We start from the raw sequence: 26,203 nt of genomic DNA on the forward strand, positions 1-26,203 counted from the left end.
CCATCATAGGATACAGTCCTTCTACTATCATATTCTGTCTCCATTGTTTCATCTTTTTATCTCGGGTCTCTTGCTTCAATTTTGGATACCATTTGGTTAATCCTTTATCCAGTCTGGGCTTATCTCTCTCAAAAGCCTCTATCTCCCATTCCTCTAGAGCTTCATACTGTGTCAATCTAGGTCTGGGATGTAAATCATTCATTCGGGTTCTCAAATTGAATAAAATTCTGCCATTGAATGTACCTTCTAACGGGAAAGCCAAAATTCCGTCATCCTTCGTGTATTCCACCCAATTTTCTAACCATACACATGAATGGTACCCTTTATCAAACATCATGAAAGATGCGGGAGTATTAGGTGGCGGAATGACAACACCTTCTCTAGTTTTGATCGGCTTATCCTTCTTGAAATAATTCTTCACTTTATTTACAAGGGTCAATTTTCTCTTATTTCCGTACATAATGCTAGTGTTATGACCCTTCCACCGATCGTTCTCAAACCCTAAATGTCTTGGATCAGGTCTAGTGTGTGGTCTATACGTATGCCACATATAACTTCCTACAAGCGAATTTGTTTACAAAAATCACTCCCAATCCAAAGGCGTCTCTTAATTTCGTGCGACCAATGAAATGCACGAATTCAAATAATCTCGACCAATGGGTGCGCGGCTTTTTCGCGAGACAGGTTCTCACGCTTCGGCACTCACCCCTCCTTTACAATTCCAGCTCCGCTACACTCCCGCTGTTTCGACCAATACCAGCGCGGCACAGAGTGACGTCAGAGCAGCTCCGCAACTGACTCCCTCCTTTACAAGGTAATGGAAACTTAAACTTCTTTTCTTTTAAAGTGCAAGTGCTCTAGTTATTTAACAACGTAAACACATTCGCCACTGTACTCGAGTGTCTAGAAAGAAAAGATACTTTTTACTGCAAGTAAACTTCTTCTGTCTACTTTTCATACACTGCGGATAGATCTCTTCTGCCTACCCTTCACTCAAGCATTAGGGAACCTGCTACTTCTTTGACTCATCCACTTCTTGTCGGGATATATACTGAGCCTAAAGTTTCACCAGCGAACCCCTTTGCTATCACCCAAGCTCCGACGAACCTGCTACTCCTTCCGTGTGACCCTTACTAGGGTGTTATCACAATAGAAGTTTTGCCAGCGAACTCTTTGCTAACATTTATTCAAACATACATTTGGAAAACCCTAATCAGTGCTTCCAGTTCTTCCTAACCTGCACCAATTTTCCTTGAGTAAGTGACCTCACCACGGCGTGGATTCTCTTCACCACCCGCTATTCAATTTCCCCGGGGATTCCAGACAAACATTAAACAATTACTAACGAGTGAATTAGTACATGTATCAGTATATCAACAGAAAAAACAATTTAAAACATTTCATAATTTTCAAAGCAAAAACATTTCACGTGATCGATCAATTCTTCATCAATATAATATTCACAGTTAGCAGCAAAAAATGTATAGCAGCATCCGACCTACCTAGTTTATCTTAACTAGTCCTACCTAACTTTAACTAGTCCCTAACCATCACCTCTGCTACCAGAAAATTACTGATAGAGCGCGCAGGTTACCCGGCCAACAATCTTACCATATACGCATCGGGCCCATATATTTTCTCTTACAACTAAAATTATTAATCGGGCGACCATACACTCTACTATCCGTAACCCTTGTTCCTTACTATTTATTTCTACTGTACCCGACTTACCATTCCACTGTTACGGGTACCTATGATCACAATGGATCAGGGAGCTAGCTGTAAAGAAAGGCAGGCAAACAAAAATACCGACTTTATATTTCTTTGTATTCTCATAAAATAACCACAATCTCAGGAAGTTTTGAAAGCTTTATCTAAAGTTCTGATTCAGCAAGCATACAGTTTATAACCAATAAGCAATCAATGATCAAGATAACAAAGAGCACATATCCATAAAGGAAGAAAATCAGGGCAACCATTTATGAGTCTAAAGGAAGGTAAGAACAGGGAACATACTAAACAGGGTTTTCAGAAAATTGGAGCTTAAGAATGAATAACTATAGATGGGGCAAGTTAAGGAACATACTAGAAATTCACTACTAGGAAATACTTTAAAGATGGGTGGAAATGGTGGACATTAATACATCTATAGGGAGGGTAAAGAATGGAACATGCTATAATTATAGAAACGTTACTTCTGTCAGTTTAGAAAAAGAAATATCAATCACCTCTATATTTCATAAACAGTATGGAGAATTCTGATTAAAGGAAGGGAAACATAGGAACATGCTAGGAAAAATAAATGTATGACTTCTCATTTAATAGCTTGCGAAAAGCATGGAAAATTAACGTATGCAAAGGTATGTCTTTATTTAAGCAAAGACAGAGAAAAGTAGTGCAGAATAGATTTTCAGCATCTATATTTACCTAGAATGGTGTGAAGACCAACCCTGGCCACGGGTCAGTTAAGGACAGGAAAAACCACAAGGAAGGACAGTCATCGATGGGACCGCAGGTGCAGAAAGGACACCCCAGGACAGGACAGGAAACCCAGATTAGGATCAGGACAGGACCACCAAGGAACGACCAGCACCCGCAGTTCGGACGAAACGCCTGCGCTCCACCCTCTCTGCAGCTATCAGCCAGAACCCCGATTGGGTTAGCGAATTCCCCAGTAAAGTGCTTCGCCAGCACTTAAAGTTTAGTAAAACCTCTGAGTTGATGGTATATTTCGAACAGAGTGCTCCGCAGCTCTCTGTATCAGTCACCTATTGAGTGCGTTGGGTCAGTGACAGGTCAGCTATTCAGACAAGTCGGACAAATTCTCTAGCTAAACCTAGGCTTGTTATACTGTTTTGGGTCAGTGTACCACCCCCCAAATGTTGCAAGTGTCGGAATCCCCAATTTCGATTGGTCCCCAAGTAGGATAGGTCAACACACCAATCACATTTCATTTCTACAAGCCTAGTTTTGCATACTTTGGGACCGCCTAGTGATTTTGGGGTTCCCATGACCTACTCTACAGAATACAATGGAAAAATTACAAATGTAACATTTGCAGAACAGTTCATCTTCTCCTGCTGGGTCGCAGGTCACTTTCTCAGGAGCCTCTTGGCAGGGACCTCTGGTTGGCGAGGATTCAATGCCACCGGCAGAAGACTGTCATGCGCAGATCATAGTCTCAATATGGCGTTATGAGTGTCTCTCAGACCCTCAGAATCGCGGCACATGAAAAGTAAGCGAAAACAAATTAAAACACAAAAAATAATGAATTCACAAAAATAAATGAATTCACTGTATACCATGAATAGCTACTCTATACCCCTTTACTTAAAATATACTATGGCGTGAGATATTAATGCAAAAATAAACAATAACACGTAAGCAGCTGAGCAAGCAAGCTTCACCACATGAGGATACAAACAGCCATTTTAAAAGCTAGTGCGCGTGCGCAAAGATTCCCACCAGAACTGCAAGTACGTCACGTCACGTGAGTGTGACTAACGCATGCGCAGAAAGAAAACCCGCCAAGCAGCGGCCATTTTAGATACAATCGTTATTGAGTTAGTAAACACATAGGCAAGCGTCTCTAGGACACCCCAAATGTAAAATAAAGGGAAATTAGTAAGACGAACAGGTTGAATTACATTGTTACAAGTTATTCGAGGTTCATGAATCCAAGCAAGTCGCGTAATATGCGAATCCTTGCTCCATCAGTACCACCAGTACTACCACTCCCAGTACTACAGCCAGCAGTACCACCACCACCACCAATACTACAGCCAGCAGTACCACCACCACCAATACTACTGCTACCAGTACCACCACCACCAATTCTAACACTACCAGTACCTCCACCACATATACTACCACTGCCAGTACCACCACCACCAATACTACCACTACCGGTATTACCAGTGCCACCAGTACCATCAAGCATTTGCAATGCAATAGGTCTCGCATTTGCGAGAGTTTAAGATATTGGCATTGTAAATGACAATGCCTTTTATTTATGTTTCAAAAACCAATACGTAAATAAAAGGCACTGGCATTTAAAATGCCAATAGCTCAAACTCTCACAACTGCGAGACCTATTGCATTGCAAATGCTTGTTTTTAATGGTAATCGGGCCAAGAGGAATGTTTTGGAAATATAAAGAAAGAGATTTGTTAGGCTGGCATATTGGTAACTTTTGATATTCAACTCAAATCCAAACTGACTGTAGATGCCAGTATACGCGGTTGGGTGCCCTACTTTCACAAAAACATAGTAATGGCGTAAGAACAGTAGCCTGTGCTTCTCGCACACTAATGACAACTTAAAAGAACTATTTTGTGATTGAAAGGCAAGCTTTGGGTGCTGCATGGGGTATTTAATACTTTCGTACACATTTATGGGGCACTCAGTTTACTTTAAGATCTGACGATAAGCCTCTCATTAAAATCATTCTCCCTGGTGGTGCTGGCAAGGGTTCAGCGAGGCTAGCAAAATTTGCCGCCAGGCTTCAAGAATATCGTTTTGTGATTGAGCATATCCAGGGCAGGAAGAATGTGCAAGCAGATGGTCTTTCTCTGAAATGACAGATGGTACAAGGCCCTGCAGTGGATGAACGAGAAAACAAATGTTCAGTTGCATCTGTGCATGATGTAGTTTTGGGGTGTGCAGTGGCTTTCACAAGGGAGGATTGGTGCCAGGCTATGGATATGGCTCTTGGGCTTAAAGAAGTCGTGTGTGTATGGTGATTTCTGGCAAACGGAGGGAAACTTCTGTAACTAGTTCTGTGCGATCTTTTGTCAAATTGGTAGATGGGTTGACTGCATGTGGCAGCCATATTCTAATGAAGGGTGAGAGATTTGTGCTTCCTGTGAGTCCGAGACATACATTAGTAGCAATGGCTCATTCAGGACATTTGGGACAAAGTTTGACCCAGAGGCGTCTTAAAGCACAATTTTGATGGCCTGAAATGGATGCTTAGGTGGTGGATTGGTTTAAGTGTGTTGTGTGTCAAAGTGAGAAATGTCTTGGAGCTGGTGTCATGGTTGTCATGGGTCACATTGACACCCAGGTTTGCTTTGGCACACTGTTAGCTTAGATTTCTTTGGTCCTATGTCCGAGGTACGCCGTCGGCTGAAGTTCGCTAGGGTTTGTGTAGACTCTTATTCCAAGTTGTTGCGCGTGAAATTCATGGCTGAAATCCCCAAGAGTACCACCATTCGTGCATTGAAGAAAGTGTTTCGGCAGAAGGTGTTCCTACTGTTCTGGTGACGATTAATGGTGCGCTTCTCGCCTCCGAAGTCATGGAAGAGTTTAAGGTTGGTAGTGATATCAAACACCAGCGCACATCATTGTATAATAAATCCCCAAGGCAGTGGCATAGTGGAAAGGTCAAAAGACTGGGTAATGGTGTCATTCAGATGGCATGTGTTTCCAATTGGGATGTCGAGGAAGCTTTTGAGTTAGTGTGGGCATGCTGTACCAGACTCGTTGGGTAAGTCTCCTTTTGCAGTGATTAGGGGACGGGTTCCTGGTGATATTTTGGTGCCAGGCTGGTTGAATGTGTGTATCGTGAACAATGATGCCACTATTGATGAAGTTGCCAAGAAGATGAGGATTGTGGCTGGTGATTGGGTAAAAGTTAAGGCAGGAAGGATGTTGAGAGGACTCTCCAAATTCAAGGGTCCTTTCAAGGTTGAACGGTCTTGTGATTTTCACAGGGTTCTGGAGAATGGAGAACATTGGATTAAATGTATAGTTGCCTTGTATCATAAGGGTGGTGTTTGTTTAAGAGGGTATGAAGAAGTTGTGCGTAGATCCTTGTTTGAGAAATGTAGACTTTGGTAGTAGCGTTTGCCCTTTTGGTCCAGTCACGACTGGGTAAAATGGGGGAGTGTTCAGGGAACTACCCTGGACTCTGTGGTACTCCCAAGTTAAAGATCAAGTGACTGTGGGGGTGTTGAAGGGAGACACATCAGAAAGAGTAAAACCCCGGTGTACCTGGATGACTGTTTGGTGATTTCATGCTGTTCTTACTTGCCCGGTCTCGTGTACTCTGTTTCATTGTAGTTATATGCAAGTTCTTTATTGTCGTTTGTTTATTGCCTTGTCTTCCTTTACCCTTTATATTTCTTCATCAATGACAGTACATTTTCTTTGTGAAGAACAGGAGAGTTGTAATTAAACTGTGCTTGTTTAGTGCCGCATGTGGAATCGGATTGTCACAGGGTTCCACATGACGGCTGTTATTCAAAGCAGGGTTCCATTCTGGTCACTTGACTTCTTGCCAGGAGGGAACCGGGTCATATTAGATGCCATAAGAATAAACTCCTCACCTGGTAACGACCCGCTGTCTGTCGAGTCATTTACAACATTTTACACAAACTGTTAAGAACAGACATTGTCTGTTGCTTGCTAGTCTGGAACCTGTCCTCACTGTCTGCTCGCGTTTCATTACCCGCCATCCTAACGATCTAAGATACAGCTTGGAACAGCAACACAATCTACGTAACCAATACAAGAGAGTTGCCTCATTCTGTCCAGTGCTTCGCTTCTTCACAAAAGTTTGGTGAACACTTAAACAGCCAGAGAAGCAATATAAAATACTGTATTCTGTAGTATTTTACTGCATAATTCTGATCATGTTTGGAAAGTTTCATGTTAGACTGACTCGCAGTGAATTAGCCTCCCTGCGCCCATCAGTTTTTAGGTCTCGCGACCTATCAATGCGCGGAAGCGCATTGAGCGGAGCGAGAATTCATGTCCTCAAAACGCTCGTGAAACCAAGGGCTTTTTGCGCTGCGGTTTTCATTAAGTTCACGTGAATCACATGACCAAACAAGCACGCGCATTCACGGCCGCACAGCACATCAAAGGGCTTCGCCCAGCGTGCGCGCTGCGGCTTCTCCTCCCCTAATTATTCATGGCTGGTTTCTCTTTCAGCGCCTCCACTCTTTCCCAGGCCTGTAAAATGACCGGATTCCCCACCCGGTGCTGTTCAACCTGCATTGCGTGAACGTCAGTCTATGATTCAGTCTTTGCTGTGTTAACCATCATTTGTGCAGTACACATTTATTTTCCTGTGTGTTACCCTTTGTTCACGATCTCCGTCCAAAAATGTTATAATAATCAGCTGTCGCAGTTTCCGTCCTTACAGGATGTAATTTCAAGCGAAAGAGGTTACACTAGTTAGCACAAACCATGTAATCTGTGCTCAGAGACCCGCAGTCTGCAAATATTTCCAGTCACGCTCACATGCTGGCTCCTCTGCTACCTGAGGCTAGAAGCACCGAGTGGAATGCATTTTATGGAAAATATTCAGACTGTTTTCTCAGAATTCTTGGATAGTGGTTATTTTAAGCCAAGGTTTTCAGTTTCTTGAGCTTAAATTACATTTCTTGTTTTACTTGGCTTTATACGTATTTTTCATGGGCCTGCCCCCCGTAGCCTTGCTGTGTGTCCGGCAGACACTCTGCTGTTTTAATGGCCCATTTCCTCTCCAGGGCTTCTCCAGCGCTTCCCTCCCACTCTCTCACTCTCCCGCCCCCCACCCAACTTGTTTGTGGCGTCTCTTGCCAGCTCGAGCCTGCCCTAAGCACGGACTCGTGTTACACGCCCCTCCCTCGCACGGCAGCCAGACCACTTCCTAATTACAAGGCCGGCATGTGATTAGCAGGCCCCGTAGCAGGCTACCCTGGACACGGCGAAGGACCTGCACACGCACGAGGCGCATACCCCGTCATTAGGCAGCTTCTCGCCTTTCACTCGGCACAAAGGCGAGCCGCCATGCTCCCTTGTAGGGCCACGGCCTTGCCTTCAAACTACTCCCTGTCCAGGATGGCACTGTGAACGCGTCCTTGTAGCGCCTGACACGACAGCTACTGCCAGGCGGCGCTTTAGAACTGCAAGTGTCATGTTCTGCGGCTGGCTGTAAGCATGAAACCCGTTTCAGGCGGCGACGGCTTCCTCGCTACACATGTGCTGCAGCTGTATACAGTCCCCCTCCATAGCCAGGCTACCTCGCTTCAGATGGGTGCCTGATGCGTGCCTGCAGCTGCACACAGCTCATTTCAGATGGTGGCTCTTTCGTTGCATACAGGTATCTTCTGTAGGTACACAGTGAGTCTCAAGTCACATGCCTGTCAACGTTGTAAGACCAAAAATAAGATCTGTCAGGTTTTAAAACTACTAATTAGCATAAGGATGACAGCAGAGAAAATTACACTTGTTGGTCAGAGGGTGATGTCACATAAAAATCCCGTGTTTTTATTCAACTCAATTAGTCTGCCCAAACCTTCCGTAAAAACAGAAACAGTAGTGTTGGCAAGCATGGTAATGCATCACGTGTACATGCAGACACTAACGTGTTAGGCCTCATTTTATATGTGCTGGCGATGCAGAGACAGGGCGTCCACGCTGCACAAAGTGGCCGTCCTTCTCTACTGCGTTTTTTTTAACCCCAAGTTGCTATATCTTTATTACATTTTCGACAAAAGGCATCAAGTCCAAGCCTCCAGAAATGGACTATCTGAGTTAACTTATTATTTACAAAATTAAAAGCCATTGTTATTTGTAATATCAATACATCTAAGTCACGTAAATACAACACACATTGCATTACAAATGCTATAGGTGTCACATTTGCGAAAGTTAAAACTATTGACATTGTAACTGACAAAGCTATTAATTTTGCTATTTTCAAAACCAACACATAAATTAAAAAAGTTTCATTTACAATACCAATCGCTCAAACTTTCCTAATGCGAAAAGTTAAAAGTATGGGCATTGTAAATCACAAAACAAAAAAATAAAATGTCATTTAGAAAACCAATAGCTCAAACTTTCCTACTGCGAGACCTATTAGCAACGCCAGTGCTTGTTTGATAAGACTACTGTGTGTCCTTGAGAGAGAGAATTATGCTTAGCGTTTCTTTTAGTACTAATATTGCACTCCATCAGCTCCAACCTATGGATTTGATAAATACTTTTCTCAATTTATTTTGACATGCAGTGTACCTGATGCTTTGACCCTTCAGCCTTTCCTCATGTGAGCAATGGCAAATGCCGAAGTCAACGTCCCCTTGGGAGAAGTTGTTGTTGTCCCCACCGAAGTCACCGAAGATGAGAACCCAGAAGATACCAAGACTCAAGTTATCCTGCAGCTGCAGCCAGTCCAGCAGGGGTGAGTTGCTGGCTAAATTTCGGATTGCAGCTCTTCTAGTGTTTGAGGGGTGTAACTGGGATAGCGGGACATAAAATAAAAAAGATAATTGGGGAATTTGTCTGGTTTTGTGGATTTCTGCTGTGATCGATCCTAACTGTGAGGTATGGTAAGGGAGTATTAGTTGCCTCATTCTTTTGTGTTGGTCATAGAAAGGTTAGTTGCATCAGCAGCAACAGCCCCTCCTTTGTTTATTGATTTGAAGAGGAAGTATGAGCTCCTAGTTATCAAATGTGTCACTTGGCTCTGCCGTGTGCACACCCCCCCCTTGGCTCTGCCATGCAATACCTCCCCCTTGGCTGTGCCTTGCATGCACCACCACCCTTTGGCTGTTTCTTGCGAGGGCACCTGCCCCTTAGCTGTGTCTTTCGAGCGCCCCCTGCCCCATGGCTGTGCCTTGTAGCAGGGCCGGCCCTTGGCTGTGCCTTGCGAGTGCCCCCCCTTGGATGTGCCTTGCGAGCCCTCCCCCTGGCTGTGCCTTGCAAGGCCCCCTCTTAGCTGTGCCCTGCGAGCCTCCCCATGGCCATACCTTGCAAGCACCCCCCCCACGACTGTGCCTTGCATGCAACGCCCCCTTGGCTGTGCTTTGCGCACGCCCCCCCCCCCCCCCGGGTGTGCCTTGCGAGCAGTGTTACAGCAAACAAATGATGGACGGAATGCAAACATTCTCCCCCAGTCAAAAGATCTGGGTTAAATCCATCGTTCTTGCCAGGATAGCTTGACTCCAGTGGCATGGAGAGCACGGGACCCATGTCTAGGGATACCTGTCCCACTTGGGGTGACAAATGCAAAAAGAACAGTTAATGTACAGAATGCAGAACAATGTCATACATTCACCCCTGTACAGAGATCTGGGCCTAAATCCATCGTTCTTTTGCCCACTATGACAGGGTTCAAACTGGAATGGTATGTTGAGCAAAAAAGCGATGGATTTAGGCCCAGATCTCTGTACTGGGGTGAATGTATGACATTGTTCTGCATTCTGTCCATCAATTGTTATTTTTGCATTTGTCACCCCAAGTGGGACGGGTATCCCTAGACATGGGTCCCGTGCTCTCCATGCCACTGGAGTCAAGCTATCCTGGCTGATGAGGGCTGAAAGCCCGAAACCGGTCCTAGGATGCTTGTTTCCAGTCCAGGGAGGACCTTACCTGGCAGTTCGGGCTGGACTGTTCCCATTGGGTGCAGGGTCAAGACTGATTTGCATATGGCTGGGTCCAAACTGGAATGGCATGGTGAGCAAAAAAACGATTTATTTAAGCCCAGATCTCTGTACAGGGGTGAATGTATGACCTTGTTCTGAATTCTGTCCATCAATTGTTATTTTTGCATTTGCCTTGTGAGCATGTGTGTCGTCCCCCCCCCCCCTTTGGCTGTGCTTTTGCGCACGCCCCTTCGGCTGTGATTTGCGCGTTCCCCTCCCCTCTGGGCTGTGCTTTGCGTGAGCCCCTCCCCCCTGCTGTGATTTGCGCCCACCCCTCACCCACCTTGGCTGTGCTTTACCACGTCTCCTCCCCTGTGGCTGTGATTTGAGCCCCCCCCCCCTCCTTGGCCCTGCTTTGCGCATGCCCCTCCCCCCCCCCTTGGCTGTCCTGTGCCCCCCTCCCTCCCTTGGCTGTGCTTTGCGCGCGCCCCTCCCCCCCCAGCTGTGCTTTGCGCGTGCCCCCCCCTTGGCTTTACTTTGCGGGCGCACCTCCCCCCCTCCTCTCCCCCCTTGCCTGTGCTTTGCATGTGCCCATCCCCCCACCTTGACTGTGCTTTGCCGCATCTCTCCTCCCCTGTGGCTGTGATTTGTGCACCCTCCCTCCTTGGCTGTGCTTTGCGCGCACCCTCCCCCCCTTGGCTGTCCTGTGCGCGTGCCCCTCTTCTGTGCGGTGTGTTTTGCACACGCACCTCCCCCCCCTTAGCTGTGTTTTGCGTGCACCCCTCCCCCCCCCTTTGGCTGTGCTTTGCGGGGCCCCCCCACACCCCCTTGGCTGTGCTTTGCGCAGCCCACCCCCGTGCCTTGTGCCCCAACCCCTTGGCGGTGCTTAGCAGCCCACCCCCTAGGCTGGTCAGGAGTTTCTAACATTTTCAGCTTGCATAGGGGTCATGGTTATTGGATAGTGTTGGAAGGTCATAGGTGGATTAGTTTATAAATCTTGCCTGTCAATATGAGGCAGTATAGTCTTATCAGAATCACCTAAAAATCAAAGTTGTAAAGGTTTTATTAATGAGGAACAATATCTTTTTTTTAATTTTTTTTATTATGTCTTTATTGGCATTTTAGAAACAAACAATCAAGAGGGTCATAAGGCAGGCACAGAGATTAGAAGAGCTGGACAGTAACATTTCAGCATGCACAGGACAATCAAATCATTCCACTTTGTCCCCATTACAATGAACATCGCAGCCAGGCAATAAAGATATATTCACCCCTCAATACTCCGCTGCGGTCTGAGTACATGTGCGTACTCTCCCGCGACCCCCCTGTCCCCCACGCTGTGTCTGTCTCGGTCGGATCAGGAGCCTCCTGAACAGGCCCCTTCTCTAAGTACAGTGCCCAGTAGTTCTTGGATCTATTTCGGGGAGGCAGTAATTCACTATACAACTCAGTTTGTGTACAACAGTAAAGCATTTCCCGGGACCGCTGTGCAAGTGTCGGAGTTGGTCCTTGCATCCAATGAATTGCAATGCATCTCTTGGCTACCAGAAAGGCCATGTCTACAAGTCTTCTGTGGTCTGGCGCTATGTCCTTAGAGAACCCCAACAGAGCCAGCAGGGGAGGACGAGCAAGCAATAGTCCAGTAACTCAGTTCACTTCCGGTAGACAGGGCCCAAAAATCTGAAATTCTCGGGCAGAACCATGACAGATGAAGAAAGCGCCTACCTGTGCTCTACACCTCTCGCATCCAGGACTCTCCCTCAATCCATATCTAAAAAGCCGTTCGGGAGTGTGATAAACCCTTTTCAAGAATTTAAAATGCAGCAGACGATGACGTCCGTTCAGCGATACCCTCTTGACGTTGGCGCAGCAATATCGCCACTTTTCCTCAGGCAGGTCGACTGCCAAATCCGTTTGCCATGCCAGACGGGGCTTGGTATAATCTGTTCTCTCAGAAAGCGTCATACGGTACAAGTTCGTTATAAGTTTATTCGGCGTCTTGGCACTAATGACCTATTCGAATGCTGTGATCACCAGAGGTTCTGACATGTCGTCCCTCAAAGCATGTCGGACTCTATGAAACTGGAATCGAGGCAGAAGGGAGCTGGGAGCGTCCTCTTGTTCAATCTCCTCCCAGGTACGAGCCCTACCGTCCGTGAAGAGGTCGCCCATGTGAGTGATATCCAAGGCAGCAACTGCGGACACCACCCCCCCTGTCCTTACAGGGGTCAAGCCACGAACACCAAGCGAGCGGCGCCTTTGGAGCATAAAGAAGCGAACAAGCCTGAGCATCCATCAGATGGTGCCAAGCATGCGTAACTACATTCAGGGAGTCGAGTATACCCGTCCGGCGGTCCCTAGGCCGGGACATCAGTGCTGGAAGAGGAGTCGGGGCAGCTACTATCAATTCGATACGTAAGTGCGGGATGTCCGCTGGACCGTGTATCCAGCCATATGCGTGCGCACCCTGTGCGGTGCGATAATATAATTCCAAGTCTGGGGCATTCAGACCGCCCTCCTCAAAGGGACGGATGAGTATGTCCCACGCCACTCTAGGCTGCTTCCCAGCCCATGCCAGCCGCAAAACAAGTGTGTGGAGCTGTCGAAAGAAACCCCCGATAACACCATAGGTATGTTGCTAAATAAGAACAAGAAGCGGGGGAGTAGAATCATTTTCAATAAGGAAATGCGGCCTATCAAGGATAAGGGAAGACTTATCTATTTATTCACGGCATCCTCCAGCTTAGAAACGGCTACCCCATAGTTCTCCCTGAGAACCACCTCCGAATCCGTATGCAGCCGGATTCCCAGATAGCGCACCAAGACCGAAGTACACTGAATAGGATATTCCGTTTCGAATCTCCTAGTGGCAGGGGTGAGCGGAAACATGAGTGTCTTACTCCAATTCACGTGTATCCCCTATAGCGAACTAAATAAGACAACCTCGCGCAGCACCGTCGGTAAATTTTCCTCTGGGTCACGCACGTACAAAAGCGTGTAGTCCGCGTACGTGGACACTATCAGATTATACGTGGGGAATCTTATACCCCGATGTCCATGATATTCTCGCAGAGCACAAGCTAAAGGCTCCGCCACCAAGGCGTAAATAGGTGAAAATGGGCATCCCTGCCTGGTGCCGCGTCCGAGGGTGAAGGGATCTGTCATGAGCGAACCTATGCGTACCCGGGCCGAGGGTGAGGCGTAAAGAGTGTTTAACAGTTGTAAAAAGAGGTCTCCCACTCCCATACGGCGCAGCACCAGTCTAAGGAAAGGCTACTTGACAGAATCAAAGGCCTTCTCCTTGTCCAGGAAGACCGCCACTGCAGAAACATCCTGGCGCATGTGTTGAAATGCCGCGAACACAGTCCTCAAGTTGTAAGTGAGGTTGTGGCTAGGGACAAATCCCGCTTGCTCAGGAGCAACTAGTGTGGTGACCAACGGACTGAGACGGTTAGCAATAATTTTGCGAAAATCTTCGCATCGACGTTCAGCAGCGAGAGCGGGCGATACGAGGAGCAATCCTCCGGGGGTTTCCCAGGCTTAAGAATAGCAACAATAATTGCTTCCCGCATCGTGGGGGCATCTCGCCCTCTTCTGCCATCTGCTTAACCAGTGTCAATAATCGGGGAATCAACAGATCAGAGTACGATTTGTAGGACGACACTGTTAGGCTGTCGCTACCCGGCGCGCTCCCGGCCCTCATCGATGAAAGGGCCCAGACAATTTCCTCCCGCCCAAACGGCCGGACCAGAAATTTACGGTCTAGTATACGTTCCTCCGAAGCAGGGCCCCTGGAGGCGTACAATGTTGCATAGAAGTCCCGGAAGCGGTCCGCAATCTGCTCGTCCGGTAAAAGCTCACCAGTCTGGGGGGGATCTCATCCCAGGCGTCGTCGCTCAGCGCCTGCACTGCTTCGTCAGTTGCGCTAATACCGCCCCTGGGCGCTCTCCTTCTCCGTAGGACCTTGCTATTGCGTACTTGCCCAAATACTTCACCTCGGAATCCGCTTCCTCGTGGTACTCTCAGATCGTTTGTGCTAATTCCTGAGTGAGATCTACACTACGGTCTCGTAAACGACGGGTCTCAATGTCGTTGAGCCTATTTTCTAGCAGTGACAAGCGACCCCTGATTGATTTAAGGACTCCTGCATGTTTAGATATGGCGACCCCACGTATAAATGCCTTAAAGGCTTCCCAGACCGTCGAGAACGAGTCCACCGAACCAACATTCTTATCGAAGAAATCCTCGAGAGCAACCGCTAGCTCCTCCCGGAAGACATCATCCATCAGCGAGTAAGGAGGGAATCGCCAGGTAAAAGGGGGAAAGCGTTTCGCCAGTGCATTAAGAGTAATGAGGACAGGGGAGTGATCAGAGTACGTACGCAATACGTTTGACACGTTCGAACCAGAGAAAGGAGGTGCGAAGTGGACAACCAATAATCTATGCGAGTATGAATATCATGTGGAGCCGAGTAGTGCGTGTATCCCCCCTGTGCCAGGTTTCGAGTCCTCCAGATGTCCTGCAGTCCCAGGCACGTCATCTCGGCCTCCAGAACGCTAGCAGAGGCGAAGGGGCGACGGTCGGGCCATCCGACCTATCCAGCGTAGGCTGTCAAACCATATTGAAGTCCCCTCCCCATAGGACGTGATCACCACAAAGTTCTCTTCCAGGGGATCCTCATCAATAGTCATAAGCATTAGAATATTCCCGCCCATGCGCGGGACCCCGGAAACAATATATTATATGTGCCCCACATAAATATAGACATATATAAATATATATATATATATATATATATATATAAATAAAAATAAGCAATTGCAGCCAAATAAAACAATAGAGCTGGAATATGCCGTGAAGAATTTCCACCATACAGTGTATTTTGCATTAGAAACATGAGAAACAACACCAATGCTTGTTTAGAAACTGTTTTAATGCTTAGAAAACAGTAGAAATTCTCATAACACACTGTAAGCATATACAGCTCCCAGGCTGCATTGCAAATCCCCAGTCTAAAAAGACTGAAAAGCTAACCTGTAGCTGAATGTACTAAAACTGACGCCGTGCCTTTAAGGCACCTCTGCCCCTAGCTTCCCATCATGCCTCAGGGGTTACAGTTAGGTCAGTTGTTCTTTCCGGCTCCTTCAGGAAGGACCCTGGATACACAGCTCCACACTTTTCTGCCTTTTTCAGTCAGAAAATCTTCTATAGAACAATTTTTTGATTTACTTTGACTTTTAACATCAGGGTCAAGTAAATAGCTGCTTAGCAGTCGATTTTTTGTGAGGTTTTCCTGTCAGGATGCCCTCATTATTTGATGATTGCCCTTCTTGTGGCCACAAGAAGGCAAGAACAGACTCTCATGAGGTCTGTATTTTATATTTGCCAGAGGATCATGATCCTAAAGACTGTTCACATTGTAAAAATCTGTCTGACAGGACTCTTAAAGACAGAGAGAGGAACAGGCTCTTTGGTCTGGCCCAGAGATCCATGAGAGGAAGATCTACAGAGAGGAAGAGTTCAAAGAGACCCAGAACTCCCTCCAAAGGCAAGTCAGAGCGTCCATCAACCTCACCACCGGGCTCGGCGCTGAAAAAACGGCATCTGATAGACAGTTCGAGAGAAAAAGCTCCGTCGACGTCGGGACCGGCGTCGATGAGGGAGTTGTCGTTGAAAAGTTCACCGACGACGAAGAAAGCTCCGCCGTCGTCAACTAGGCGACGATCGGCGTTGAGAGAAGCCACGAGATCGCCGTCGACGAGAAGATCGACGTCAAGATTTAAATCACCTCCGCCGTCGTCAACCAGGCGACTATCGGCGTCGAGGCACAGATCACACCCGCCGTCGTCTCAACGTCGACAGGCTTCTAAGAGTGTGACACCTCCGCCGACGTCTCCACGGAGGCGCTCGGCGTCGAGGAGTAGGAGCCCCCTCGGACGCTCGCCGTCGAGGAAGGGATCGTCATCGACGGCACGTCGGCGCTCGACGTCGCATGTCAGGTCAACGTCGAGGGCATCGTCGACGACAGGACAACGTCGATTGACTTCTCTGTCGCCGACAGACCAAGGTCGGTCGACGTCGAGACCTCCGTCGACGGCAGGGCAACGCCGTTCGACGTCGAGACCTCCGTCGAAGGCAGAACGACGCCGTTCGACGTCAAGGGAGAAGACTCCGTCGTCTGCTCATCATCGCCGATCGACGTCGAGGGACCACAGGTCAACGTCGAAGCATTCAACGTCGAAGGTTATCACTCCGTCGACTCCGCAGAGGCGTTCGACGTCGAGGGAAAGGCTTTTGAGACGTCCTCCAACACCGGTGAGACGGAGATCTCCTTCAGTGCCTTCAACAGTCCTAGTGACACAATCTGCTTCGCTCCATTCCTCCTTAAGTGCATCTGGTTCATCGAGGTCCTCTTCTAGGAGTAGGAGTCCTGTGCAAAAGAGTCCCCAGCGGCGGTACATCACACAGGCAAGACTCTCGCCAAGATGGTATGGTCCGTTGAGTAAATGGAAGGATTCTGGAGCAACGGAGAGACTACAAAGGTACTTGAGTCCAGTCCACAGGTCCCCTCTTCAGCAGCTGGCAGAAGAGGCAGATAGACAGAGTCCTACCATTCACCGATCACGCTCACGAGAGAGAAGAGCGGACAGGTCGCATACCCCCAGGGTCTCCCGATCACCAAGGAGGGAACAACCCAGATCTCGAACACCGAGAAAGGAGGTACGGACTGAGAGATCGAGATCTCCAGTGCATCAGAGGGAATCACGTTCTCCTCGAAGGGAGGAACGACCTAGGAGATCACCAGTGAGGAAGGAGAATTCTCACCACAGGAGAAGAAGAACTCCATCATCCTCCTCTTCATCTTCATCTAGATCTTCTAAAGGGGATTACTCTCCAACGCTGGCAGACAGCCCTCGCTCAAGAGCTTCCCCGCTTGACGACGTCAACACGTATCTGGACGTCTTGCAAAGGGGTGCTCACAAACTTAATATAGAGATGGCTATTCCAGAGGTGTCCACTACTGTGATTTTTGAGACCCTTCATCACAAATCATATACACGGCCTTTGCTCCCATTGGTTCCAGGGATAATGGACCCAATCAAAGAGGTTTTCCTCACGCCAGCAACGATCAGGGCAGTACCGGCACGTATCCAGAAGAAATATAGGCCGGCCGACTCAGATCCTATCTTTGTTAAAGGAGAGCCTGCGGCGGACTCAGTTATAGTAGCCTCAGCTAAGAAGAATCACACAGTCGCTCCTTCTTCGTCAGTTCCTCCTGACAAAGACAGCAAGACGCAAGATTCTTGGGGACGCAAGGTATGCAGCACAGCAGCTTCATCCCTGAAAGTCTCTAGTGCATCAGCCCTTCTGGGAAGGTACGATAGAGCCCTATGGGACTCCATGGAACGATTCAAAGGGAAATTGCCCAAGGAGGACCAGAAGGACTTTGAGGAGACAGTGACGGAGGGCTGTTTGGTGGCAAACCAAATGATTAGTTCATCAGCAGATAACGCCCTTCTAGCAGGACATGCCTACTCACATGGGATATGTGCGAGGAGATCCTCTTGGCTACGTTTAACTGGACTCAAACCAGATGCCCAGCAGCGCATCCTCAATCTACCTTTTTCCGGATCTTCACTCTTCGGGGAGCATGCCGATCAGGAAATGACCCGTATGAAGACTGAGTTAGACACAGTGAAGGCAGTTGGTCTGGAAAAACAGAAAGGGCCGTTCAAACGACGCTTCAAGACCAACAAGAACCGGGGAGGCCAACAGAGGGTTCAAACCCCTCAATGGTCTCAAAACAAGCCACAAGGAAAGCCGCAATACAGAGGAGGAAGGTCGAGCAGAGGCAGAGGCGGACATCATCAGTCCTCTACCACGCCTAGAGGAGGCAAGGCCTGAGCAGTGGCTTCCTCTGGCGCCGTTACCCACTCCAGTGGGAGGAAGTGCTGCACAACACCTGGCAGAGTGGGTCAGCATCACAAAAGATCGGTGGGTGCTGAATATACTGCGCAATGGATATGCGCTACGTTTCCGGAAGAAACCACAACCGATTCCTCCAAAAAAGTCTCGCTCGTACCAACTAGAGCTCCTCAAAAGGGAAGTGAGCGTCCTCTTAAAGAAAAACGCAATCGAAGAGGTACCCCTATCCCAAAGGGGGAAAGGAGTGTACTCAAGATATTTCCTTGTCCCCAAAAAAGATCAAAAAGGCAAATTCAGACCGATTTTGGATCTTCGACTCCTCAACAAAGTGGTGGTCAAAGAGAAGTTTCGCATGTTGGCACTCCACCAAATATGTCCTCATCTACAAATCGGAGATTGGATGTGTTCGGTGGATTTACAAGACGCGTACTTTCACATTCCTATTACACCAGGTCATCGAAAGTACTTGAGGTTCCTGGTAGGGACCAAACATTACCAGTTCAAAGTGCTTCCTTTCGGACTCAAATCCGCACCAAGGGTCTTCACCAAGTGCATGGCAGTGGTAGCGGCGTGTCTACACAAAAAGGTCTCTTTGTGTACCCATATCTAGACGACTGGCTCCTGAAGAGTCCGTCCCCTCGTCAAGCCACCAAAGACTGTCACCTGTGTCTCCAACAACTACTCAGGCTCGGCCTCCACGTGAACACAGAAAAATCGGTCCTGCAGCCCACGCAAACTATCCACTATCTGGGAGCAGTTCTAGACACAAAGTTAGGAAGAGCGTTTCCTTCGCAGGAGCGACTGTCTTCCATGGGGCAAAAATTCAAAAAGTTACTTCAGTTTCCTCGTCCAAAGGTGCGAGAAGTAGCGTCTCTATTGGGCTCCATGGCGTCCTGCATCTTCCTAATACCGAACGCCAGGTTGAGGATGCGGCCTCTACAAGAGTCTGTGGAGGATCAGTGGGACCAAGCGTCTGGAGATTGGGAGGATCGAATCGTCCTGTCTCAAGCAGCACTGACCTCAATACAGTGGTGGACTCGCCCACGGAATGTCCTGCAGGGAGTCCCTTTTCAGCAACCTCTTCCTTCGCTGTCTGTCGTAACGGACGCATCTCTAGAAGGCTGGGGTGCTCACATGGGTCATCTTCAGATTCAGGGTCGCTGGTCGACCAACCTTCAGACATGCCACATCAACATGCTGGAGCTTCGAGCAGTTCATCTGGCGCTCAAAGCGTTCTTTCCAGCAATAACAACGGACAAAATCCTGGTTCAGACGGACAACACTACAACTATGTTCTATCTGAACAAGCAGGGAGGAACTCGATCTCGCCCTCTGTCTCTGGAGGCCCAGACAAGGTGCTAAACGACGAAGTAGTCGAAGAACTCTTCCGTTGCTGGGGTCGTCCAGACATAGACTTATTTGCGGACGACGAAAACGCCAAATGCCACGCCTTCGCGTCCAGGTTCCACCGGCCAGGGACGCAAGGGAACGCTCTCCTGCTGGAGTGGACAGGAATGTTCGCTTATGCTTTTCCCCCTCTGGCACTGATTCCGAAGGTGGTGGCCAAGCTCATCAGATCGAGCATGGACATGATCCTAATTGCTCCGGATTGGCCGCGACAATGGTGGTATCCAGACCTGTTACATCTGTCGCTGTGTCCACACAGACGTCTGCCGTGCAGGCCAGACCTGCTGAGCAAGATGAACGGGAGGATCCTGCATCCCAACCTCCCGTCGCTGAACCTGACTGCATGGCTCCTGAGGTCTTGCAATATGGACACTTAAATCTGCCTCCGGAATGTATGAATATTTTAAGAGAGGCAAAGAGAACTTCCACAAGGGCGTCTTATGCGTTCAAGTGGAAAAGATTTTTCATTTGGTGTAAGGACCATGGCTTTGATCCCACCAAAGGACAAGAAGAGGTAGTCCTTCCATACCTCCTATACTTAGCGACATCAGGGTTGAAATACGCTTCTATTAGGGTTCATCTATCCGCCATAGTAGCGTACAGAAAATCACCTACACAAACATCGTTTTTTCAAGTCCCAGTGGTGAAAGATTTCCTTCAGGGATTAAAGAAGTTCTATCCCCCTGTGAGAAATCCTTCTCCTCCCTGGGAGTTGAACCTGGTTCTCTCCAGACTGATGTCTACACCGTTTGAGCCTATACACAAGGCCTCCTTGCAGCATCTCACTTGGAAGGCGGCCTTCTTGGTGGCAATAACCTCTGCGCGCAGGGTTAGCGAGATACAAGCACTCTGCACCAAGGAACCTTACACTGTGTTTCACCACAACAGAGTAGTAATGAGGGCTCACCCATCTTTTCTTCCAAAGGTGGTATCGGATTTTCATATAAATCAAACGATTACCCTTCCTTCGTTCTTTCCTAACCCATCGACCCCAGCTGAGAGGTCGTTGCACTTGTTAGATCTTAAACGGGTGCTAAAGTTTTACCTAGAAAGAACGAAGGACACCAGAAAGACAGACCAACTCTTTGTCAATTATGGTGCTATGAGGACCGGGTTTGCAGCAGCCAAAAGATCCATCTCCAGATGGATTGTCTCTTGTATCAAACTAGCATACCAGCTGGCGGGCAAACCTTTGTTGCAATCACCCAAAGCTCATTCCACTAGAGGGAAAGCAGCCACAATAGCTTTTTTGCATGACATTCCTATGTCAGAAATATGCAAGGCTGCGACATGGAAATCAGTCCATACCTTTACAAGGCATTATTGCCTAGAGTCTGATTCCAGAGCGGATTCTCAAGTAGGGCAAGCCTCCTTGAGAAACCTATTTGGGTAGAATGAGGCCTATTTTTGGGCCTACGGATATGAATGTTATCTGTTGATTCCTTTGCCCGCAGGGATGAGGTGAGGCTCGCTACTCTATTCTAATGCTTATGACTATTGATGAGGATCCCCTGGAAGAGAAGGATTAGTTACTTACCTGTAATCCTAGTTCTCTTCCAGGGGTATCCTCATCAAAGTCATAAGCAACCCTCCCGCCTCCCCGGGCAAAGGACTTTGTTTATTACATAGGAGATGTTTTTTAACCTGTTATTACCATGGTTTGGTTTTCAGTCTCCGAAAAGAACAACTGACCTAACTGTAACCCCTGAGGCATGATGGGAAGCTAGGGGCAGAGGTGCCTTAAAGGCACGGCGTCAGTTTTAGTACATTCAGCTACAGGTTAGCTTTTCAGTCTTTTTAGACTGGGGATTTGCAATGCAGCCTGGGAGCTGTATATGCTTACAGTGTGTTATGAGAATTTCTACTGTTTTCTAAGCATTAAAACAGTTTCTAAACAAGCATTGGTGTTGTTTCTCATGTTTCTAATGCAAAATACACTGTATGGTGGAAATTCTTCACGGCATATTCCAGCTCTATTGTTTTATTTGGCTGCAATTGCTTATTTTATATATATATATATATATATATATATATATATATATATATATATATCTATATTTATGTGGGGCACATATAATATATTGTTTCCGGGGTCCCGCGCATGGGCGGGAATATTCTAATGCTTATGACTTTGATGAGGATACCCCTGGAAGAGAACTAGGATTACAGGTAAGTAACTAATCCTTCCCGCCCCCTAGAAGCTAGAGCCAAATAGAAGGCAGGGCAATCAAAGTTAGGTCCATATATATCAACTATATAGAGATCCATGCCTTTCCCAACGCACCGTGCAATGGCATATCGCCCCTCCCCGTCCGTATCTATCGGGATCAACGTCAATGAAACTTTAGGATTTACCCATGTTAACACCCCCTGGCATGCGAGGTGAATCCGGCGGCATGTATGTTGTTCGATAAGCCTCTGTAATGTAGCGTCGGACTGTCAGGGCGCAGGTGAGTCTCCTGCAGCAGTGCTATGTCTATCGCATGCCTAGAGAGGTACTGTAGGACACGTCTAACCTTACGGTGATCATTCAGACCTCTTACATTCCACGTCAGTGATGTCATGGTGTCAGTAGTCTGAGTCTGCTGCGTCATTTCGGGGATGATTGCGTGTATAAGCGACTGTGTATCGTAGGCCATGCCTGTGTCAGCTGTGCTCGTCGCTCCATGTCCGTGCCATCAAGACCCTCAACCTTACCAAGAACTAACCAACAGCCCCCCCCTTCTGAACCAATAAACAACCATACTGTCCCTCACCCTGACCCACCCACGCCTGCCCAACCCCAACTAGGCCGCGATCCGCCCCCCCACCCGCATTAACCCTCACAACATACCTTTTCATGACACCAGGCCCTTTCCCCCCCCCCCCCCCCTTCTCCCGCTCTAACCAGAACACCAGGAAAGAAAAAAGAAACCAGGAAGAACCCCCACTCAGAGGGACCCCTCCTAGGGAGGTGTGATACACGCAGGGGCGCAGGTAGTCCGCTAACAGCAAAGCAAAAACAAGTCTTCGCATAATGCCTTGCTGCTGTGCCACGCCCCGCCTCCTAAACAACAATACAAAATGATAGTAAGTGATCTCAAACATCGTGGCGAAGCCTCTTATAATTAGAGTGGACAACAGCGCACCATGGCGTTCAAGGCTGCCCCCCAGCCCCCATACTAAGCCTAGCACAACCGTGCACAAGCAAGGATCCAAGCTCTTATCTTGACATCTAGAATGCGCAGATGTAAATGTAAATGTACAGGAATTTATATAGCGCAAATCACCGAGCGGTTTCTAAGCGCTTGCTTAGGGAACCCATCCTGGTATTCCCCTGTGAGATAACCCCGGCAGGGTATCCGCAAGGTGAAAGCCAGGCATCCCGCGGAGGGGCCGTTGTGGAGATTAAGCAAGCTATTGCCCAGAATCGCAGAGTGTGAACCCGTGAATCGAGTAGGCACCGGAGCGAGAATTGTCGAGTCCATGGACATTTTTTTTTGGACTCAAGACCCCGCCGAGCCGGGAATTGAACCCTGGTCCCAGGCTGACCTCTGCTTCCAGGTCTGCCTCCTCTAACCAGTGAGCCACACTTCTCCACTGTGCAGAGCCCTGCAGTATTCCCAAGGACCAACAATCACAGCATCTATAGCGTCCCATAGTCCATTATCAACGCATAATGCTATGCATGAGCCAAACTCGACATCAGCACCTTCGCCCCTCTTCACCCCCTACCCCCACCCGCCCCGAACAATAATTCGATAATTAGACAAATTAAGTATTTCTTGTCCTCCCCCCCCCCTTCCCCCCCAAGGGCAAAGAGCCAGCCGAGGGAGCAGCCCAGAACACCACCGCCAACAGTGAAGTCTCAGGACAAAACCTCGCCCATGCTCAGCGCCAGAGGTTCAACACAGCCCCTTCATAGGGTGCATTATACCGCCTCAATCCTGATCGTCCAAGGCGCTGTCCACAGAATCTTCAGCCGTCCGCTCTCCGACGAGTGTCTCATGTCTTTGTGCCATTCCTTGAGGGCTTTCTGGAGAGCCCTCGGGTCCGTGAATATCATGGACTTCCCCTGTCTGTTGTCTCTCAGCTTAGCAGGGTATAACATAGCCTAGTCCACGCCCATATTGCGGAGTTGGTGTTTCATTGGCACAAACTGTCGTCTCGCCTCCTGCACTCGCGCAGTAAAGTCGGGAAAGAGGGAGAGCGTAGAGCCCTCGTAGATCAGCGGCTGCTTCTCCCTGGCAAGCTTCGGCGCCATATCACGATCTCTGTAATTAAGCAGTTTGGCTATGATTGGGCGTGGGGGCGCCCGGGGCTTAGGTCTCGGGCCCAAGGTGCGATGCGCCCTCTCAATGACAAACATCCCGGAGAAGGCCGACTCCCACAGCAGTTTCTTCAGGAGTGCTTCGACAAACAGTTCCATGTTCCCAGTCTGCGTGGTTTCCGGCAGGCCCGTAATGCGTATATTGCATCTTCGAGACCTCGTCTCTAGGTCCTCAGCCTTGTCCTGCAGAATTTGGATTACCCTGCCCAGCTGCTTATGCTCTTGAGTCCAGAGAGGTCTGTGCCTCCTCCACCTCACCTATGCGACACTCAGACATGTCAAGACGTTCGGTGTGCTTGTCCAGCCGCTCCGCCATGCGATCCATGCGATACGTTAGGGCGTCCATCTTCATTCCTAGTGAGGTGATCCCGCAGTGCAAATTCTTTTCCATGGCCATCAATATGCTGCGAATATCCTGCTCCGTTCTCTCCGTAGCCGACTCCGCGCCACTTTTTTCACCAGACGGGGGATCGCTGGATTTTGATCATTTGTTGTCAAAAGTTAGCTTGGGTTGAGTCCTGTCTGGGCGCCCCATCTCAGTGCTATATAACACGACCTCAACTTAGGGAGAGCAACCTAGAACGCAGGGGCCTCTGGTAACAAGCTGCAGTGCTCTTCACTCGTCAGGCAGCAGTTCGGGCCAAGGGAGGGCCGCGGCCCACAACGCAGGAGGGAACCGGCACCGGCAGTCGGGACCACCCAATGGGCCTTTCTGGCAAGGGAAGGGAGGGCCCTGTGCCGTATCCAGCAGCTGTCCCTGCCCAATCCGCAGTGCAGCCGCCGTATCACCACAGTGAGGGCCAAGGCTCCAGGCCCCAGAAACTCCGCAGTGGCGTCCGAAGTGTGTAGTCGGCACAATCCACAGTTTATAGGTCGCAGGCCACATGGAGTCAATCGTGTGTCCCGAAGATCTATAAATTAATCCCTGGGTCGTCACAGCAAGCAGAGTGTGCCCCGGAGCAGAAGCACAGCGCTCTCTCAAAGTCGGAATGGGCAAGGCTCTCCCTCGCTATCGCTCAGGCTCACCTCCAAGCAGGCTGCTCTCCACAGTTCTGTAGACAATAGGGGGCCCCCACATGGGGAAGGCCGGGCAAGTCCTCGAGTCCACTGTCTCACTCTCTAGCGCCACAGCAAATGGCAGCATCAGCCATGAAGGCCCAGCGATGCACCGCCAGACCGTTAAAGGCGCCTCTCGTCACCGCCGTACCCCCCGGTCAGCCCGCCCGGTGTAATCCGTCAGGGCAGGAAGGCCGCCGCTCTAACACTCCGGGGGAGGAGGGGGGCAACGGGGGTCGCACCCGGCAACTGGAGGGCCCCGCGACCCTCAAAGCTTTCCCAGTTTGCAGGGCCTCGATCAGTGTCGGGGGTCCGCAGGCCCAGCCGAAGCCGGGCGCTCACGTAAATGACGTCGCCGTAGGCAGAGGCACCCGGCAGTCAGCCTCGCTCTTCCCACTTACTCGCAGCTAGAGGGGAGACCGGCCGATCCGCCAGCCGCGAATCCCCGGCGCCAGGGTCTTCAGCAGCGGAGCCCCGCCGTCCAGGATGGTCTGCAGCTCTCCTCGTGCCTAGCAGCCCGCCTCAGTCACCGCCCAACGGCTCGCGGCGCGCTCAGGCCTCGCAGTCCACCGCTGCCCCTCCAGTCGCAGCGGGCGTCCGAAATTGCGATCTCTGCTCGCCCAAACCCTCTAGAGCACCGATTTAGCCTGCAGCATCGATCAGGTCACTTCTATCATCAGGATATTTGTCAGGATAATGTCGGAAGCGGGGAGGGAGCACTCGGCTCAAGCAGCCTCCATGGTTGCGAGCTAGCTCCGACCCCCCATGAGGAACAATATCTATTGTGAACATATATCAACCAGAGCAGGTATGACGATCTCCTAATACAAAAACACTTCATGTCCGTTGGTCTTGTTTGATCCCATTTAGCACCTAGAATTGCAGAACTCCTGAACATTCTTTGAGTCACAATTTGGAACCGGCTGGTGCCAATCTGCTAGGTCAGTCGCAGGAAAAAGACTCTGGCCTTGGAGTTAGCCTTTTAGCTACATCACACTTTGTAAAGAATTGTCCTTTGTCTCACTACACCCTCTGGCTCTCACTGTGCTGATGCAGATTGTTTGAAGTTTACTGCCTATTATTATGTGTTCCTGTCCGTGCTAGAAAACTGTTTTTCTTGTGATGTGCCATTTAAAGTAATGCCAGG

General features: G+C 48.9%; 1 protein-coding gene across 6 annotated transcripts in view; it reads left to right on the forward strand.

The window, feature by feature from the left end:
* GMEB1 (glucocorticoid modulatory element binding protein 1) overlaps positions 1–26,203 on the forward strand; it is a 279,277-nt gene that overhangs the window by 73,456 nt on the left and 179,618 nt on the right. For 5 of the 6 annotated variants that reach the window (XM_078682572.1, XM_078682575.1, XM_078682574.1 and 2 more), the window contains one exon: positions 9,005–9,175. In XM_078682572.1, the coding sequence (XP_078538698.1) occupies positions 9,048–9,175 (128 nt within the window). In that variant the 5' untranslated portion in view covers positions 9,005–9,047. Of the gene's footprint in view, positions 1–9,004; positions 9,176–25,739; positions 25,865–26,203 lie in introns of those variants that run through there. The other variant, XM_078682577.1, reaches the window with a different exon arrangement.

Source organism: Lissotriton helveticus, chromosome 3_1 (genome assembly GCF_964261635.1).
Source record: "Lissotriton helveticus chromosome 3_1, aLisHel1.1, whole genome shotgun sequence".
Classification (NCBI taxonomy): domain Eukaryota; kingdom Metazoa; phylum Chordata; class Amphibia; order Caudata; family Salamandridae; genus Lissotriton; species Lissotriton helveticus.